This window comes from Myotis myotis, unplaced genomic scaffold (genome assembly GCF_014108235.1).
Source record: "Myotis myotis isolate mMyoMyo1 unplaced genomic scaffold, mMyoMyo1.p scaffold_m19_p_3, whole genome shotgun sequence".
Taxonomy (NCBI): domain Eukaryota; kingdom Metazoa; phylum Chordata; class Mammalia; order Chiroptera; family Vespertilionidae; genus Myotis; species Myotis myotis.
Genome location: NW_023416335.1, coordinates 195,437,321 through 195,456,898, shown reverse-complemented (window position 1 = coordinate 195,456,898; position 19,578 = coordinate 195,437,321). Strand labels below are relative to the sequence as shown.

At 37.2% G+C, this 19,578-nt stretch overlaps 1 protein-coding gene across 9 annotated transcripts in view; it reads right to left on the bottom strand.

The window, feature by feature from the left end:
• The window catches only part of NEDD1 (NEDD1 gamma-tubulin ring complex targeting factor), a 33,609-nt gene that overhangs the window by 7,768 nt on the left and 6,263 nt on the right, over window positions 1-19,578 (bottom strand). For 5 of the 9 annotated variants that reach the window (XR_004966053.1, XR_004966052.1, XM_036299275.1 and 2 more), the window contains 8 exons: window positions 16,551-16,667; window positions 14,657-14,797; window positions 11,713-11,942; window positions 8,326-8,527; window positions 7,751-7,940; window positions 4,382-4,510; window positions 1,679-1,726; window positions 172-374 (listed from right to left, as the gene is read on the bottom strand). Coding sequence is in view for 7 of the 9 variants with exons in the window: in XM_036299275.1 (XP_036155168.1) it covers window positions 172-374; window positions 1,679-1,726; window positions 4,382-4,510; window positions 7,751-7,940; window positions 8,326-8,527; window positions 11,713-11,942; window positions 14,657-14,797; window positions 16,551-16,667 (1,260 nt within the window). In the remaining 2 variants the exon portion in view is untranslated. Of the gene's footprint in view, window positions 1-171; window positions 375-1,678; window positions 1,727-4,381; window positions 4,511-7,750; window positions 7,941-8,325; window positions 8,528-11,712; window positions 11,943-14,656; window positions 14,798-16,228; window positions 16,305-16,550; window positions 16,668-19,578 lie in introns of those variants that run through there. The other 4 variants (XM_036299280.1, XM_036299281.1, XM_036299276.1 and 1 more) reach the window with 4 other exon arrangements.

Below are 19,578 nucleotides of genomic sequence, written 5' to 3'. Positions count from 1 at the left end.
TTTTAACACGTGACACCAAGAATGAAGAGTATTTTTCTACATAGTGAATGTACAGCACTGTCACTAGTTAGGACAAATGCAATGGCAGCTGCCTGCTTCCTAGTGACGGTCTTCATCATGCTTGCTGGTGAGAAACACACAGTGAGCTCAGTACCACTTTCAGGCAGATACCTGTTTGAAGGAGTCTTTAGATTCCTGTTTTCCCAGATACGTTTTCTTAAGTTCAGCTGTCGGATCACGATGTTCATTTTCTTCTTTCCCGGGAGATCCCATAAAGACATTAAAGGGACTAGAATGCAATACTGAAGTGCCTGAAGCTCCTTGATTTTTTCTTGGAGGGAACACTGAGTTCAACTGTGTTAAAAAGTCAAGGCCTGATAAAGAGGGAAAAAGCTGTGTTTGCATATGATGTTCTCCAATGTTGGATATTTAACAAAAGCATTTAACATGACAGACAGGTTAATATGATGAAAAGACATGGAATTTGGATTCAGAAATCAGGTTCATTCGTCAGCTCTAGCCCTTATTTGATGCAAAAAAAATCGTAAAACTCCGTGACTGCATTCTGATCTGCAAATCTATACATATAAAACCCTAAGCAACTGGTCAATTGTTCGACAGGTCGACCATTTGACTGCTCGCTATGACACGCACTGACCACCTGGGGCAGATGCTCAACGCAGGAGTTGCCCCCTGGTGGTCAGTGCGCTCCCACAGCGGGAGCGCCGCTCAATGAGCTACCAAGTGTGGCGGTGGCAGGCACAGCGAGGCTGTGATGAGCGGGAGCGGCGCGGTACCGGCCTGGGCTTGGGCTCCTCGCCGGCCACCTGCGGCTTCACGCACCACCATATTCTCTGGGGGATTTCGGATCGCCAGGCGGGTCAGGCTGAAACCAGCAGTCCAACATTCCCCAAAGGGTCCCGGATTGCGAGAGGGCGCAGGCTAGGCTTAGGGACCCCACCGGTGCATGAAACCGTGCACTGGGCCTCTAGTATGTGAATAATATCTATTTCCCTGAGTGGTGAGGCTTAACGGACATATTGTATATGAAAATACTTTGAAAACTGAAAAACACAATGGACATTTTAATCAGTATTTGACAACGGAAGTGTTCATTTGGTTCACACTGTGGTATATGTCTTGGCAGGCAGCCTCTAAGAAAGCCCCTAATGATCCCTGACTTCTGGCATGGATCCATGCCCTCGAGTAATCCCCTCCCTTTGAATGTGGGTTGGACCTAGTAACTTGCTTCTAACAAAGAGAATACCTTCCAAGCTTATGTTACAAACACACTATGGTTTTCCATCTTGGTTGCCCCCTCTCACTCTCCTGCTCACCAGCTCTAAGGAAAGCCAGTTGGCCCGTTGTCAGCTTCCCTGTGGAGAAGTCCACAGGGGAATAAACAGATTAATGTCTTTGCTCACAGACACATGAATGAGCTTGGAAGCAGATCTTTGCCCAGTTAAGTCTGGAGATGACTGTAGCCCTAATGACACCCTGATTAAAGCACCAAGAGACCTAAAGCCAAAGGCACTCAAGCTAAGCCATGCTTAACCCACATTTTATGAGATGATAAAGGCTGCTTTTTTAAAATTCAAAATGTGGGGGTAATTTGTTACACAGGAATAGAGAACACAGTATCACAATTTTCATTAAAATACTTCTCAATAGTTCTTACCATCTCCTTTGCCTACAGACTCATCACCTCCCTTGTTAACCACAACATCTGTAAGAAAATTAGAAAATCAAATTTAAAAGACAGTAAAAAAGATGCTATAGCAACTTATAATTACTATTCATTCCCCAAAGTGTTCAAGGATAATAATTTTAAGAAGAAAATCTGAGTAAAGTTAAAACTAGTACTCACATAAACCCCCTTTCATTCTTTTAGCTTCACAGCGCAAATATAAAAAGACAGTTCTATGATACTAGAAGCCCGGTACACGAAATTCGTGCATGAGTAGGGCCCCTAGGCCTGGCCTGCGATCAGGACTGATCAGGTTTCCCACCTCACCGCCTCCTCCTTCCCTGGCTCCCCCAGCACTCCACCACCACTGCGGCTGGTCACCTGCAATGTTCTGCGCCGCCCCCTGGTGGTCAGTGCACATCATAGCGAGTGATCGAACTCCCGTTCTCTGGGTTGAACTCCTGAGCAGACACTTTGCATATTAGCTTTTTATATAGAGAGATAGTTATTCTAATGAGACAGCCAGGTATACAAGGAAAAGCACTGTAGTGAGAGCCAAAGGTCTGTAATTCAGTTCTGCCTATACACTTAATAGCTTTGTGACCTTGGACAAATGTCAATACAATTAAACTTCAGTTTCTGCATCTATATAAAGGGAATAATGCCCTGACCATCTCACAAGATTTTATTGAGAATCAACTGAAATAACACAAAAACATTTTGCAAGCAATACAATGCTATATAACACGTAAGGTTTTAAGGTTTTATTAAAATTTATTTCAATGGCAGAAATTTCAATGCTGTAATATTATTCATTTACCAATTACCAACCAAATATTGCTTAACTCCATTTTAATGAATAGAAAAATGGTCAAATTCATCAGAAACTCCAATGGCCAATAAATTGATTGTCATAAATGATTATCATATTAGTAGGACTATTGTGCCTCTATCCTATCATATAATATAATATAATATATATATATATATACACATACATATATATATATATATATTGCATAGCACACATGCACTTTTAAAAGTTATTAGTTTTCCCCTAACAAAAGCAGAAGTATTTAAAATATGAATAAATTGAACCAAAACAGATTAAGCCTTTTACCAGTCCAGTTTCATCCTTGCAAATCTCTTGATAATGAAAGCAGTACTATATTTAGTATCCATGTTTTCTTCTCATTAATAATACAAAATTCTAATAAATGAAAGGCATATGGCTCATATACTAATAGTATTTTTTTAAATAGCTAAATTAATTTAAGAGGAATTTCTTTATTTATCTGGAATACCATTAAAGAGGATTTCATTCATAACTCAAAATCCTCCACAAAGCCCCTTCCTACAGTCTTCAGCTTAATAGTTAACTCCAGGGGTTCTCAGAAGCCAAGGTCCCCAACTGGGCACTTACTTCAGAAACCTGTTTCAACTCCAGTGCAAGCCACTTTTCCCTCCTTCACCCACATCCTTCCTCTCTTTGCTCTAACTATGCAGTCTGACCTCTCTTTGTCTTGAACAAAAGGAATCTTTCCTTTGTCATTAGGTGGAAGATAAAGAAGTTTGACCTGGCAACTGAAGTATTTTCAGGCTAGGGTAAGGCAGAAGACACTCAGTAATTCTATATAATCACGTATGTATTTGTTGTTTCTGATTATGAAATTAATTGGAGAAAATTAATGCTGGAGGATGGGAACAGCCAGGGAGAGGTCAATGGGGTGAAAAGGTAAACATATAATGCAGACAATTTTGAAGTAAAAAATGAAATTTTATAAGACCATAGGCACATGTAACAATTTAAACACCCTGCTATTGTTGGCATTTAAATTCATTCCAGTTTTTCACTATTATACAGTAAACATACAAATCTTTCTGGGCTTTTCAGAATATTGTCTATGTAAACTTATAGAAATGGAATTATCAGGCCAAAAAGTATGAGTATTTAAACCTGCCAAAATATTCTCTAGAAATTCACCTATATTGTTGGTAATACTGCTATTAGCAGTGGAACTATCCCATTAAGGTTAATATAATGAACATTAGTACTAAAAGAACACAGCCAAACAATGGGCCTAGTTCATACAGTGTGAACAGCAATGATAAATAATATTTCCATTCAACAAGCTGGCAAAGTTTTTGCCTTTTTTTTAAAAATGGCAACATCTACTAGCAATGGTGTGTGTGTGTGTGTGTGTGTGTGTGTGAGATAGTTTCATACATAGTGTAAAAGATGAGGCAATATATCACTTAGCCATATTTCTCCATGAAAACATTTAATAAATACCAATTAAATACTAATAATCACAGAAACAAATGTTTTTTAAGTTAGGAAGATATCTTTTATCTATCAATATCAAAGATTTTACAAAAATTTATTAAAAAGTAAATACAAGTAAAAGATTGCCTATGAATGCAAAACTTCCTTTAAGAAACTTTTGTAGAAATTAAAATGTTAACTTCAGAACTATTTGCAAATTTTCCTTGTGAAAATTACCAGCATATATTTTGGAATATAGTTACCTAAAATATCATGGCAAAGGAAAAAATACCACCCCAGGGATTGAGAAAATGAGCAAACTGTCATCACAAGAGTTACACTGAAGCTGCTACCCACATCTCTCAGCCAGAATAAAAATGTAAGACTACCAGCAAGAGAACATGATCCTCTGATCTGAACAGACTTACCATCTCTGATAGGTGAGAACATGTCCCCCAAACTACTTGTTCTAGTATCATCAAGACTGGAGAAATCCTGATTTTTTCCACTGTCTGTTTCCTTAGATAAAATATCTGTGTTGATGCTTCGAGATAAACCTTATAGAAATTAGATATAAAAATGTTAGTACACCTAAAGAAATTTATCAGAAGCGAGGTTCTAAAAATATAAAACTGAAAGCAACAAATGAACAAACAAGAAAAACAGGGGGTAAGAGATCAACCAAATAACTTGTAACCCATGGACACAGACAGTAGGGGGTGAGGGCATGTGCTGGGGGATGGAAACAGCCGGGGAGAGGTCAATGGGGGGAAAAGGAGACATATGTAATACTTTAAACAATGAAGAATTTAAATTTTTTAAAAAAGAAAAACAAAAACTCATAGACACAGATAACAGCATGGTAGTTACCAGATGGAAGAGGGGTGGGTGGGGTATAGGGTAGTGAAGGCTAAAAGGGGTCAAACATATGGTGACAAAAGATTTGATTTGGGGTGGTAAACATATAATGCAATACATAGATGATGTATCATAGAATAGTACATTTTAAGGAACATATAATTTTATTAAGCAATGCCACCCCGATAAAATTAATTTTAAAATAATTTTAAAAAGAATATATGATTTTGTGAATAAATAAAAAAAATTAACGTGTTACCCATATTATTGGTAATGTTACAATTGTGAGCATTGAGGGGGAAAAGCAGAATTTAACAGATTCATCTAATCATCACTTTCATGGAAAAAAGGGCTCTCCCAAAATCAAATAACTTATTTATTCATATACCACCATGTTCTTGTAGCCATTTTTAATTTTTTTCTAAAATAATATACATATTTGCTTCTATCTTAAAAGTATTCTGAACATAAAACTTAGTTGATTACCTACAAATGATAATCATAAAAAAAGTCTGTAAGGCATAAGTAGCACAATGCCTAACAGATAGCAGGATTTAAGTTATGTTAGCTCTCTCCCCAATTTGCAGTGAACAGATATTTTTCCCTCTTCTTTTTCTTCACTAACAGGGGGAGCATAACATTGCTTTAGGCATTTAGGACCTCAAATGACTTCACTGACCTCACAATAGTTTACTAAGAGGAAGGAAACCAGAATCCCAAACTCTTAGAGCAGTGGTTCTCAACCTTCCTAATGCCACGACCCTTTCATACAGTTCCTCATGTTTCATTGTTAGAAATTGAACATAATTAAAGCACAGTGATTAATGACAAAAGCAATATGTAATTACATATGTGTTTTCCGATGGTCTTAGGCGACCCGTGAAAGGGTCGTTCAACCCCCAAAGGGGTCGCGACCCACAGGTTGAGAACCGCTGTTACAGAGACTAGTAAAGTAGACAATAAAAAGGCAGAGGGCTGTTTTTCATTCCTTAAATGGCTGTTCCTTCTGAAAACAAGCAGTAGTAACAAGACTGCAGAAGTTGTTTTGAATAACTAAGTCAGGACCACTTTAGTAGAAGCAACATGAACTTTTTGTCAAACTTCGAATTTATTTTACAAGAAGCTTAAAATGATAATAGGAATAATGATGATCATGATAACAATATTATTAATCACACCATAATTATTGTGTGCCCACCATGTGCCAGGCACTTTTGATATATTTTCCTCTGATTTTTACAATAACCCTAAAAGTTATCATCTGTGGAAGAGAAAAATGAGATTCAGAATGGTTAAGAAAACTGCCCAAAGTCATCCTGGTAAGAAGTGATAGACCTGAGACTTAAACTTAATATACTCTACATGTTTCAGAGGGGGGAAAAATAGACGTACGTGTGTGTGTGTGTGTGTGTGTGTGTGTGTGTTTGAGAGAAAATTAGGAAGCAAATGTGGCAAAATTTGTAAAATGGTGAATCTGCTGGACAGCTGAGCTCAGGAGTTCTTTATATATTATTGACACTTTTCTGTAAGTTTGAAATTATTTCAAAATAAAATTAATGAACAGAATTTCTAACTATGGATGCAAAGCAAAAATTCATTTTGCCAGAAACTTTGCTAATCAGGAAAGAGCTGTTAATCAGTGACCCTGAAGACCCAAGTCTTCAATTCCTAATTAATGCTGTCATTGTTAAACATAGCCTCATTAAAAACTAAATGAATACAGACTTCATAAAATTTACAGTAAATGAGAAAAATATTTTGTTTACTTTTTTAAAATTATGCATAAAATTGATAGTAAATTAAAATTTTAAAATAATAGAAATTTTAATATATTTAATTAAACATTTCTGGCAAACATTACTCAAAGTAATTTTCAAAAAGACTTTCTTCTTTTAAGTAGATAGCATTTATTTTTCCACGTAATATGTAATAATTTCTATGGGAGGACAATGTAGTTATTCACAGAAAATTTGTAGTGAATATACCTACAACTTTAAGAAAACTATCCCATATTATGAATGTTAACAAATTAAACTTTTGCTTATAGTTGGAAATAGTAAACTCTGACTGAAAAGGCACCAACAAATATTTTTGTCCATGTCAAGTACTTGTCCTAAAAATTTAAAAAGACATGGGTGGGTACATCCATTTCAATTATTTTGAAAACATACTGGCATATGTACCATGTAGACTTTTAAAACTATCTGTTGCAAGTTGACAGTGTAGTATACTTCTTAAAATAAAAACAAGAAGGTTTTTAGGAATTTAGGGAATATGATCTTTATTGCAGGCAAAGAATATATTCTATAGTAGGCATGGGGAAGCTTATCATCAGATTATACTTTCACAATGTCTAAATAAATTCCTCTTTAAGAAATGCTTGATTATCAACATAGAAAAAAATTATGTAAAATTGTAATATTTTCATTTATTTTTATTTAACAAATTGCTAGTATGTGGCTTAATATGAGCCAGGCACTATTTAATACTTAAATATATTCATTTCATCACTTAATTTACCTTTCATTCTAAAATAAGAAATAAAAGGAGCCATTAATAGCTTTAAAAAAAAAAAAATCCTGAGAGATCAAATCATGACGTCAAAATTGCATTCTCTACTGATTAACCTGAAGACACAATGTAAAGTCACCCAGTCTAGTTAGTATTAAGAATAATTTGAGTTGACATTATTGTGTTTTTTAAGATAATCAATATTTTTTACAACAGAAGTTCAACTAAATAGACTAAGAAAAATATTTTTTCATTAATTTTTAAAGAATTTATAGCTGAAGTTAAAATGTTCATTTCTTCAACGATATTTACTAATAATTTTATTTAAATACTCGAGTGAATTTGAGTTCTTAATTCCTGAAGGAAGTATAATTATATATATTGGGGTGGAGGGGTCACTCCAAATACTATATATAAGCACCACTTACCTGCTTTGTCTTGGGCAGCAACTGTGCCTTTCCCCACGGCTGTTGTCATGGGCTGTGGCAGAACCGTGGCCGTGGCAGTGGCTTCTCTGACAGTTCCAGAACTCTGAGCTCCCCCACTGGTGGCACTCACAGGAACAGTCCGTTTGTTCACAGCTGAGGCCTTACTTGAAGAGTCTTTACTTAAACCTGACTGAAATGTAATGGAATATTTAAAAGCTCAGGTTTCTAATGCTCCCTACTGTTATTAATATTTTATAAATTCCCTATTAGATTAAAAATATGTATATATTTTGCCTTACAAATTTTAAGCTTGCTAGTATAGCTGAGAGTTTCCCTCTGAACCAAAAAAGCCTTTTAAAATATGAAGAGGGAAATATGAAAATTAAGTATAAAATGTAAAAAAAAATAGTTTTAAAACCAAGTATCAAATGGCTTTGTACTAAAATTATATTAAATGCTTTTTATATAAAAATGATTATGATGCAAAACTGCACTGTGTTTGACAACATAAAATATCTATATTCTGAGCTAGATTTATTTAGTAAAAGAAAAAATTCAGAAAGAAAATATCTTACCTTAGAAAGAGCAGTGGAGTACTGAAATACTATACATTGCACAGATGTCTTATGAGCACTGATGGTTTTAACTGGTGATTTCAACATCCTTAAATCATACTGATATATTTTCCCACGGGAGGATCCAATAGCCAAAGTGGCACCATCAGGCATGAAATCAACTGCAGTTAGAGGAGTGTCAGCCACTAAAGTTTTCACTAGCCTTTGGAAAGAGAGTAAGTCTATGTAGATATGTGACTGTATACAGGTATATAAGCTTATGTGACATATAAATAACTGTAGCATATCAAACCCAAACGTACTTAGAATTGGGCAAGTAGCATACACATTCCAAACATTTATTTTAAAGCATACATTTAGAATTAGAGACATTTCAGTGCAATGGCATATAAAGGAACTGCTGAACACTTCATCCTATTTTCCTATTCACTCTACATGTTCTAGAAGCAGTACCTATTTCTTTAAATAATTGTTACCCTGACAATAAATATGACAGAATTCCTGGGTGCTACTCCACACACACAAAAAAAGGGGCTCTAGCCTCAGAAATAAGGAGTCTCCCAGTATTCCTTTTCCATTTGTTGGCCTGCTTAAGCCTCAAGAGGACTATGACCTTTCACAGGAGAGCAGCTGCTACTTTGTTCATAGTTCTGTATCTCCTCACCAAAAAGCTAACTGAACCCATGTGGCTTGATCGTCAGGAAGCAAGGAGAGAAATACGGATACCGACCTGCTGAAGCTGAGCTCTTTATTGGAGTGTCCGATATAAGAGAGAAATGCCTTACTGACTCAGGTCTCTTAGTAAATTAGTTCAAAAAAATAGTAAAAAGAAAAAAGAATGTAAAATAAGTAACAGTAAACTTCTAATAAGGAGAGTAGGTCCTTCCCTAGTAATAACATTACTATTTTTTTTACAGGATTTTTATATATTGTTAGGTATCTTAATACACCTGTAGCATTTTTGCAGCTTTTTTAAAAGCTAACCAAGCACCCTTATAAATCTAAGAAGTACAGGAAGGCACAACAAACTCAGATGCTTAGATTATGTGCCCTTTAGCTCTAGACCACTGGTTCTCAACTGGAGGTCGTTAGGATGTCACAACTAGTAAAATGCTACTGGCATCTAACGGGTAGAGGCCAGGAATGTTGCTGAATATCCCACGGTGCCCAGGACAGTCCTTCACAACCAAGAATCACCCAGCCCAAAATGCTGGTCATTCAGACACCCTGCTTTACATAAGGAATTAATTTGAAAGCAAATTAATCATATTTTGTTATATTTTTAAAAAGAATAACGTGCATACATGTTAAAATAAAGATATGAAATCATTAGCAGGCTATCCTTCAATGTTCACAATCCAGAAGTGCTCTAAATAAGCCAACCAGAAAAAGTCAAGTACCAAAGGATTTCACTGATATGTGAAATCTAATGAACATAATACACTAACAAACAAAATAGAAACAGATTCAATAGATACGGAGGACAGACTGACAGCTGTCAGAGGGGAGGGGGATTGGGGGACTGGGTGAAAAGGTGAAAGGTTAAAGAAAAAAACCAAAAACCTCATAGGCAAGACAAACAACAGTATGATGATTACAAGAGAGAAAGGCAGAGGGAAGGTAGAGAGGTAGAAGAGGGAAAAGGGAGAATAAATTGGTGATGAAAGACTTCACTAGAGGTGGTGAACACACAAGGCAATATACAGATGATGTATTATAAAACTGTACACCTCAAACCTATGTAATTTTATTAACCAACTAAAGGCCAGGTGCACAAAAATTTGTGCACTCGGGAGGGGGGGGTCCCTCAGCCCGGCCTGTGCCCTCTCGCAGTCTGGGACCCCTCAGGGAATGACCACATGCTGGCTTAGGCCTGCTCCCTGGGGGATTGGGCCTAAGCTGGCAATCAGACATCCCTCTGGCAGCCCAGGAGCCCTCAGGGGATGTTCACTTGCCAGCAGGGAGCAGGCCTAAGCTGCAGTCTGATATCCTTAGCGCTGCTGAGGAGGCCGGAGAGGCTCCCACCACCACCACTGTACTGGCAGCCGTCAGCCTGGCTTGTGGCTGAGCAGAGCTCCGCCATGTGGGAGCGCACTGACCACCAGGGGGCAGCTCCTGCATTGAGCGTCTGCCCCCTGGTGGTCAGTGTGTGTCACAGTGACCAGTTATTCCCAGTCATTCTGCTGTTAGGGTCAGCTTGCATATTACCCTTTTATTATATAGGATAGAGGCCTGGTGCATGGGTGGGGGCCGGCTGGTTTGCCCTGAAGGGTGTCCCGGATCAGGGTGGGGGTCCCGCTGGGGTGCCTGGCCAGCCTGGATGAGGGTCTGATGGGTGTTGGCAGGCTGGTCACATCCCCTTCAGGGTGGGGGTCCCCACTGGGTGCCTGGCCAGCCTGGGTGAGGGGCTAATGGCTGTTTGCAGCTGGTCACACTCCCTTCAGGGTGGGGGTCCCCACTGGGGTGCCCGGCCAGCCTGGGTGAGGGGCTGATGGCTGTTTGCAGGCTGGTCAAGCACCCCCCAGTTGGGACCCTAACCCCATGGAGGTTTGGCCAGCCTGGGTGAGGGGCTGATGGCTGTTTGCAGGCTGGTCACACCCCCTTCAGGGTGGGGGGTCCCCACTGGGGTGCCTGGCCAGTCTCGGTGAGGGGCTGAGGGCCGTTTTCAGGCTGGCCAAGCCCCCGGCAATGGAAGCTCCCAGCCTCTCCTTTTTTTATTTTTCTTTTTTTATTCTGGGATTTATTTACCTTCTATAATTGAAACTTTGTTGCCTTCAGTGGAGCTCAGAGCCGAACCAGGATGGGCGTGAAGCTTGGCTTCCTCCATCACTGGAGCAACCAAGCCCTCTGCTCGCTCCAGCTCCGTGGCCACAGCCGGCTGAAAGCAAGTATCTGGGGTTTATTTATCTTCTAAAATTGAAACTTTGTTGCCTTCAGTGGAGCTCAGAGCCGGCCGTGGCAGGCGGGAAGCTTGGCTTCCTCCATCACTGGAGCAAGCAAGCCTCCTGCTCACTCCAGCTCTGTGGCTGCTGGCCGCCATCTTGGTTTGGTTAATTTGCATATAGTCACTCTGATTGGCTGGTGGGCATGGCTTAAGGCATAGCAAAGGTACGGTCAATTTGCATGTTTGTCTTTTATTAGATGAGATATCATTCCAGTAAATTCAAATTTTAAAAAAGGAAACAGAATAATAATTAAAGGAAACAGAATACCCACCTCATCTATTTTTTCTGCATGGGAAGAAGAAAAAAAATCTACCTTACCAGATATCAAGTACACAAAATTTAGAGCTCCTGAACATTAATGAATCATAAGTCTATACAAATCACAAATATATCTTCTAATGAGATAATTATTTGTTGCTAAATTAAGAAATGCCACACTTACTTCTTACTTGAAGTGTCATAGAGAATGATTCTTTTATCCAAGCCTATGGTTACAAACAACAATTCATTGACAGGAGAAAAGCAGATGCCTGAAGCTGGAGCTTTATGAGTACTATCAAAGTTATGGTGAGGACTCTGACTATTCACATCCCAAAGAGTTACTACTCCGTTATCCGAAACACTGCCCAGCAGCGATTTCTTAAATAAGGAGTACTTCAAGTGCCGAATAGGCTATAAAAAGAAGAATAAATTTTATGTAATTGTAAGCATTCATAAGAACGTTTTATATAAACTATATAAATAACAGCCAACCACAGACATAGAACTCACACAGGATTTAGGACTTTGCTGGTTTAGAGAGTAACAGGTTTCAATCAATACCATAAAATCATTTAGTGGGCGACATAAGATGATCCCAAGACATACCGATATTCTAGTAATTGAATATTTGTCATGATATTACTAACTTGAAGTACAGCTAACTCAATCTCCTCTTTTTTTCCATAGAAAAAAAACACAATACATTGATTCATTAGGGTTAGAATATCCCTAAATAAAAGGCCCAGTCACAGCCAAATCACAAATAAGTATAAGGAAACACTAGCAGAGAATAAGAAATATTTGTATTTAAAACATATTTTAGATATTTATATATTTGTTTGATTCTGAGCATCTGATTGTGCTAGAAATTCAACAACTAAAGCATAATAAAAAATCAACTAAACCACAAAGGATGAAGAGTCAATACTCTGGACTAGGCACGGAGAAAGACTTTGGTCATCTAAGGAGATAAATAATATCTCTCCCCCGAAGTTCTATATTAGCCTATTAAAATCTTTGTTATCTCTAAACTTAGTATTCATCCATTCCCATGTTATTGAGGATCTTTTCAACATAAGCCACAAAGTTGGACAATGGTTGAGGACAAAGAAAACACGATATGGTTCCAACTAGAATGTAGGCACATAAAGAGTTACCTCTAACACAAAAGTTAGAATCAAGTGATTGGCAAGGAGGCCAGTTTATATCATAGTAAAAATAAAACAAACAATTAATTAAGTCTCACACCCAGTTGAAGTCCTTCCTCCATTAATATTCCCCATTTTATTCCCAATCAGATAATTCTATCTCACTGTTCTGAATCTCCATAAGTTTTTTATCAATCACCCATATTATCATTTATATGTATCTCTTTTATTCCCCCAATACAAATGAAACTTGAAAAAAATACACTTTTCAATGCATTTTTAATATCCAATATATTTTCCTTAAACATTAAATATATACTACTCAATATATACCACTCAATATAATGATTTAAAAAACTGCTTTTCAAAAGTGAGGCACTCCCATCTTTCATCTAATAATAATTATGGCCACAGTGATTATAATTAAAAGTAAGAGTGGAAAGAAGATGCACCTTATTAGAAATTTCTGTGGAGAATTTCATGGAAAGTTAGTAAAAAAAATAGATTACTTGAGAATTTAAATGTATTAAGAATTTTATAGACTAATTTTCTTGAAGAAAAAATTTGGCTAATATCTATAATAATAAAAGCGTAATATGCTAATTAGACCAGATGACCTTCTGAACAAAGCCAGGGCTGTGAGGGAAACCTGGGTCCCAGGTGCCAGAGGGAAGCCGGTGCCAGGAGCCGGGGAAAGGAAGGCCTACTCTTGCATAAATTTCGTGCATCGAGCCTCTAGCTCAGTGGTTCTCAACCTTCTGGCCCTTTAAATACAGTTCCTCATGTTGTGACCCAACCATAAAATTATTTTCGTTGCTACTTCATAACTGTAATGTTGGGACTGTTATGAATCGTAATGTAAATATCTGATTTGCAGGATGGTTTTAGGCGACCTCTGTGAAAGGGTCATTCGACCACCAAAGGGGTTGCAACCCACAGGTTGAGAACCGCTGCTCTAGTTCCTTTATAAAAAGTTTCCTGCCCTAACCGGTTTGGCTCAGTGGACAGAGTGTCGGCCTGCGGACTCAAGGGTCCCAGGTCCAATTCCGGTCAAGGGCATGTACCTTGGTTGTGGGCACATACCCAGTAGGGAGCGTGCAGGAGGCAGCTGATTGATGTTGCTCTCTCATCGATGTTTCTCTCTCTATCCCTCTCCCTTCCTCTCTGTAAAAAATCAATAAAATATATTAAAAAAAAAATTTTCCTTACAACCCTCCTCAGTGTAGCTTAGTGGTTGGAGTGTCAGTCCAGGCACCGAGGGTTCTTAGGTTCAATTCCCTGTTAGGGGCACGTACCTGGGTTGCAGGTTCAATCCACAGCCCCAGTTGGGGCACGTGTGGGAGGCAACCAATGAATGTGTCTCTCTCATATCCAATGTTTCTCTCTCTCTCTCTCTCTCTCTCTCTCTCTCTCTCTCTCTCTCTCTCTTTCTCCCCCTCTCTTCTTCCCTCTCTTCCACTCTCTCTAAAATAACAATGGAAAAAATATTCTCGGGTGAGGATTAACAACAACAAAACATTTCCCTACATACTCCTGGTATTAACCTGGTAGCAATACATGAACTATGATATACTTATAGTAACCAAAAAAACAAAACTCCATATATCCTGTGCCTAAACACACTCAATTATCACATTCCCATCAGAGTACTTATGTACCTGTCCTGTAGCTAACATAATTTGAGCTATGCAACACTTTTATAACTGTAATGTCTATAGAAAGATTAATATTCATGTTTTGAGCTTAACCTGTTATCAGTATTTTTATTTTGTTATACATAGTTATAATCTAGGAGCATGTTATATTCAATGGCCTAATTGAACTCAATAAAGTAAGTATACTCAATCTAGTATGAATTAGTTTATTTTCAATCAAGCTTATTTTAAATACTTAATTTTAAAAACTTGAAACTCATTGGTTTATATAAGAGTTCAAAATCTATCTTATCAACTTTATTTTGAATAAATCCATACTTACCTGGCTACTACCATGACCAAAAGGAGTAGTAGAAATATTAGTGGTTACACTGTGCAAAATAATTTCACCACTGAGAGATCCAGAAGCAACGTAGCAATCATTCCAATTATATGTTACACAAGTTACTTCATCTTTATGATCCTGAAAGAAAAAAATGAAATACAGTGCCATAAAACCTTCAAAAAGCATATTTTCATGTTTTTGCAAATTTTGTGTTTTATAAATATTATCCATTTGTCAATCTAATATTTGCTTTAACATTTTCCTCAAATTTTAAAAATTACTCAAATAAGCAGAAAACTATCTGATCAACACCAAGTCTTCTCAGGGAACAGAGATCTATTTTTCATAACTATAATAATGCTCAGGCACTCTGAAACGAGAGACAGACTAGAAAGGTAATTTTCTAAATGGCAATATGTCTCCCTTACAGAATTCACTTCCACTGACAAGTAACATTTATTGTGAGTTGACTATCAGGAGCATCCTGCCCTTGAAAGTATTACTGTTCAATTGAGAAGACAGGACATTTAAATTAACACGAAAATGGCAGAACAAAGCTAAGTGAGTGGTGGTAGAGGCAAAGTGTCAAGACAAAAGAGAAAGAGGCATCACTGTGAACTGAGTTGACAGAGGAAGCTTCATGCAAGACATAAAGTTGGAGTTCAACCTTAAAGAAAGGAGAAGAGCTAAACTAGGGGAAGTAAACCAGACCCTGCAAAATGGAAAAGAGTAAGAAACAAAAGCCCCAAAGCCAGAAGGGCAAGGTATGTTTGAGAGATGACAGCAGCTGCTTCCCTTTGTCGAATACCTACTGACACTGGGAGCTTGATATATTATTATTGTTATTTATTTATTTAAATCCTCACCAGAGGACATTTTCATTGATTGATTTTATTTATTTATTTATTTATTTATTTATTTATTTATTGGGGGGGGGGGTGGGGAGAGAGAAACATCAATCAGTTGCCTCCAGTATGCCCCCCAAAGGCACCAGTATTGAACCACAACCTAGGTCTATGCCATAACCACAAATCGAACCCATGACCTTTAGGTGTACACGACACTCCTACCAACTGAGGCACACCACCCAGAGCCATATATCATTATTAATCCGTAGAACAATCTTGGAGAAAATGTCAGTTTTTCCCATTTACAGGTGAGTTGACTAAATGGCACAGAAAGGTTAAGAAACCTGTGCAAGCTCACATAACTGCTAAGTGACAAAGCCGGGATTCAATTCCAGGTCAAACCCAAAAGCCTATTTGCCTCCCTCTATATTAGGCTGTCTCCCAATCCAAAAGGGAATCCACTTGGAAACAATAAAACTGGTTTTGAACAAACTGAGTTCACAAGGACGTTTTCCAACATCAAGTCAGAGAAATCTAGCAGGAACACAGAAAAGGGATCAGGATTAGGAGTCTAGTTTTTAACAGTTTGGTGTCATACATTACGAATATAAACAAACTAACCTTTGTATCTAATAATCAGATTAATATAATGCCAAGAATAGTAACTATAATATGCCACTATTATATTACACTTTTTATATTGTAATAACTATTACATAACCTTTTCAAATGGTCCTCCAAGCATGTTTGGAAATGTTTCTACATTTTATTCCTTTTCTAAATCAAAGAAAAAATACCTGATGAGAAGAAAGAGGACATTTAGGGCATTGCTCCCATCTAAAAAGTTAAGAATATGAGGTCCAATACAATATCTATGACTTTGTAAAGAAATAGAATCTTTATTTTCCCTAACAAATCTCACTTCAATGCTGAAGCATCTTACTTTTATTATAAAAGCTCAACATTAAAAGTTTGGTAACTAAGCACATTGTGAGATAACCATTTCTGTAACATTACAAAACAACAACACCCAAGTTCCTTACCTTAAGAGATCGATGAACTCTTTTTGATTTTAAATCCCAAATATTAACAGTGTTATTCAGGCCTCCGCTTACCAAATACATAGATGTGGAATTTAAACTGACACATGTCTGCTTTTGCTATTAAAGAAAAAGAAAGTTACCTTAACTTAACAGAGCCCAGAGATGACTTTAAAGTCTTATTCAGTACTTAGTAAGCACTTAATAAATATTTGTTGAATTAAATGTTATAAACATGCTAATACTTATACTAAAGATTCACCTCTAATCTTCCACATGGATCCAATAGCTTGTAAGGAGTTAAAAAAGACTTCAAGAAATCAACCAGATTCATGTTCTCTGCCATACACAGAGGTGACAGAGGAAGCTTAGAAAATACCAGCAAGTCTTGGCCTCCCATCAGGGCTTACCTGCCTGTAATATCTCCCCTACTAAAGCCTGCTCTTACATTTCCGCAGGATACCCTGAATTACAATCAAACCACAGCTCAGAAAATACTAATGGTAGAGAAGGCTTTCAAGGATGTGTCTGTCCCTCATTTTACAGATAAGGAAAGTTTTCCATCGAGGACAAGATATTTGCCCAAAGTCTCATGGCAAATCTCCCCTTAAGAAATCCAATTCTTAAACATTGAGTCATCAGAACTTGACTCTACATTCTTCTCCATGTATGTAAAGACACCATCCATGCACCCAGTTTTTCATGATGAAATTCCAGAAATTTGCCTTGATTCCTCGTTCTGCCTGCCCCAAGTCTACCATAAATTCTCTAAACTCCGACACTAAAATAAATCCCAGCTGGCCCTCCCAATATCCAGGACTACTTCCAACACTCTAATCCAAGCCCTGTGGAACCACAACAGCAGCCTCTTAACTGGCTGTCCTGCTTCTACTCCTGCGCATCCTGTTCTCCATAAGTAGGGTGATCTTTAAAAAAATGTTAATCTGATCATATCTCTCCCATTTAAAAATCTTCAATGGCTTCTAATCAACCCTAGAATAAATTCCAGACTCATTAACCTGGCTTTCAAAGCCCTATCTCTTCATCTGGCCCCCTCCTACCTTATCTCTCATTTTCCTCTTCACCCACTAATTCTCCAGCCACAATGACCTTCTTGCATTCCTTAAAAACAACTCTATATTGTCCTCAAGGCTTCAACAACAGCTATTCTTGCCCTGAACTTTGGCTGAACAGCTTTTTCTGGTCAATAGACAGCACCTTAAATGCCATCTCTTCAGGGGTACTCTCTTGGCCACCTAAGGTAACTTGCTATCTCAATATCTTAACTATTTTAGTTCTTGACACAACAACTTATCACTATCTGGGTATTCTGTTTCCTAGTTTACTATCTGTCTTCCACCAGATTGTCAGTTTCTTTAAGAGCAAAGACCATATCCATGCTCAATATATATTTAGAACATAAATGGCTACCAAGTTTTTCTCACAATAATTATCTGAGTGTCATCTACCTGGTGGTGCCCATCCGTCAGAACACAATATTGCATGTATTTTCCTATTTAACCTTCAGGTACACTATGTAGTTACATTAATGTTCTTACCTCCAGTTGAATGCTATGGGGGGGAAAATGGAGAAATAATTCCAAAGGGGAAATATTTGTGACTTAGGTAAAATCTAAAGGCAAAACATGCAGGTTTAGGCAAGTCATCACACCTTTATGAGCCTATGTTTCTTCATCTGAGAAATGAGAAATAAGGACTAGAACTACTGTTCCTACCTTGAGAGTCCACACATCTCAAAACCATCCTCTACTCAAGAGAGCACCAGATTCTTAAAAAGCTGCAGATGGCTCCTACACTCAAGCTTCTTACTGCTCTTAGATTTTGACGAAGAGTCAAAATTACCAACGCATATAAACGGGAGCACATTAGGTCAATGTGTCAGTAAAGTAGGTATACTTCTCTTCTAGGCACCATACATACACACATAGGAACTAAATTTGGTCTGAACAAACTAATAAGATTTAGAATGTGGCTATCACTGCAAATCAGGACAGTTTACTAAGAGCTATATAAATAACCTTTAAAGAAAATAGACAAGAATGATATCCATCAAAGATAAATATATTAGGATTCTAATTGTCAAAAACAACTCAAATTATTCTTAAGGGCTCAGAACAAAAGCTATGTTTATAGCTGGCTTACGCTAATGATAGAAGATTCTTTTTGTTAATACATTATTAATGTAGCTAATGAACTTAAATAATTAATAGAAATCATGTAGTTATTACAGGAATCCTACATCCCAAAACACAAGCAATGGGTGCAGTTTTTAAAATCTAAAAATAACAGCTGGTCAAATTTCTAGGTTATATAGTAGCCTATCACATCCATTATAACACTGTTAATACCAATCTGCCCACTTTTAAGAAAATACAAAATCAAAGAAAATAAATACAAACTTAAAGTTCTACTCAAAAATTAATGTTTAAATAAGAATCATATTTTCCTATATAGGAAAGGTCTAATATCTCAAATAGCACATGAGTAAAAGAACTTGGATCCTACAAAACAAAGGTTTTCAACACACTAATATGTTACAATAAATTACTGATAAAGGTTAAAGAACCAATGTTTGCAAAATATTTTATAAGTAAATTAAAGCAGATTCAAATTATAACTATAATGACCACTTCAGCCACATGCATCCTGATGTGATCTCTTAACTATGGGAAAGAGAACTAACTGCAACAACTGATATGGAATATTCACAAAATTTGTCGAATTGTGTCAATTTGTGAATATCATCTATTTTCATAATTTAATAACAAAAAACAAAAAGGTACCAAACTGGTTCTAAGACATGATGCAAAAGTAGCATAATACATATTGTAACAGAGGAAATCAAAATTATTTTGATGCTATTTAATTAAACAAATTTTTGTCAACCGTCTTTGACAGGATTTAAAGATTCAAAGATGATGACTAAAATGTTTTCCCTGCTCTGAAAGGATATACACTTTGACTTTTATCAACCAGGGATGCTCTTTGCTTCAATTTTACGTAACTGAGT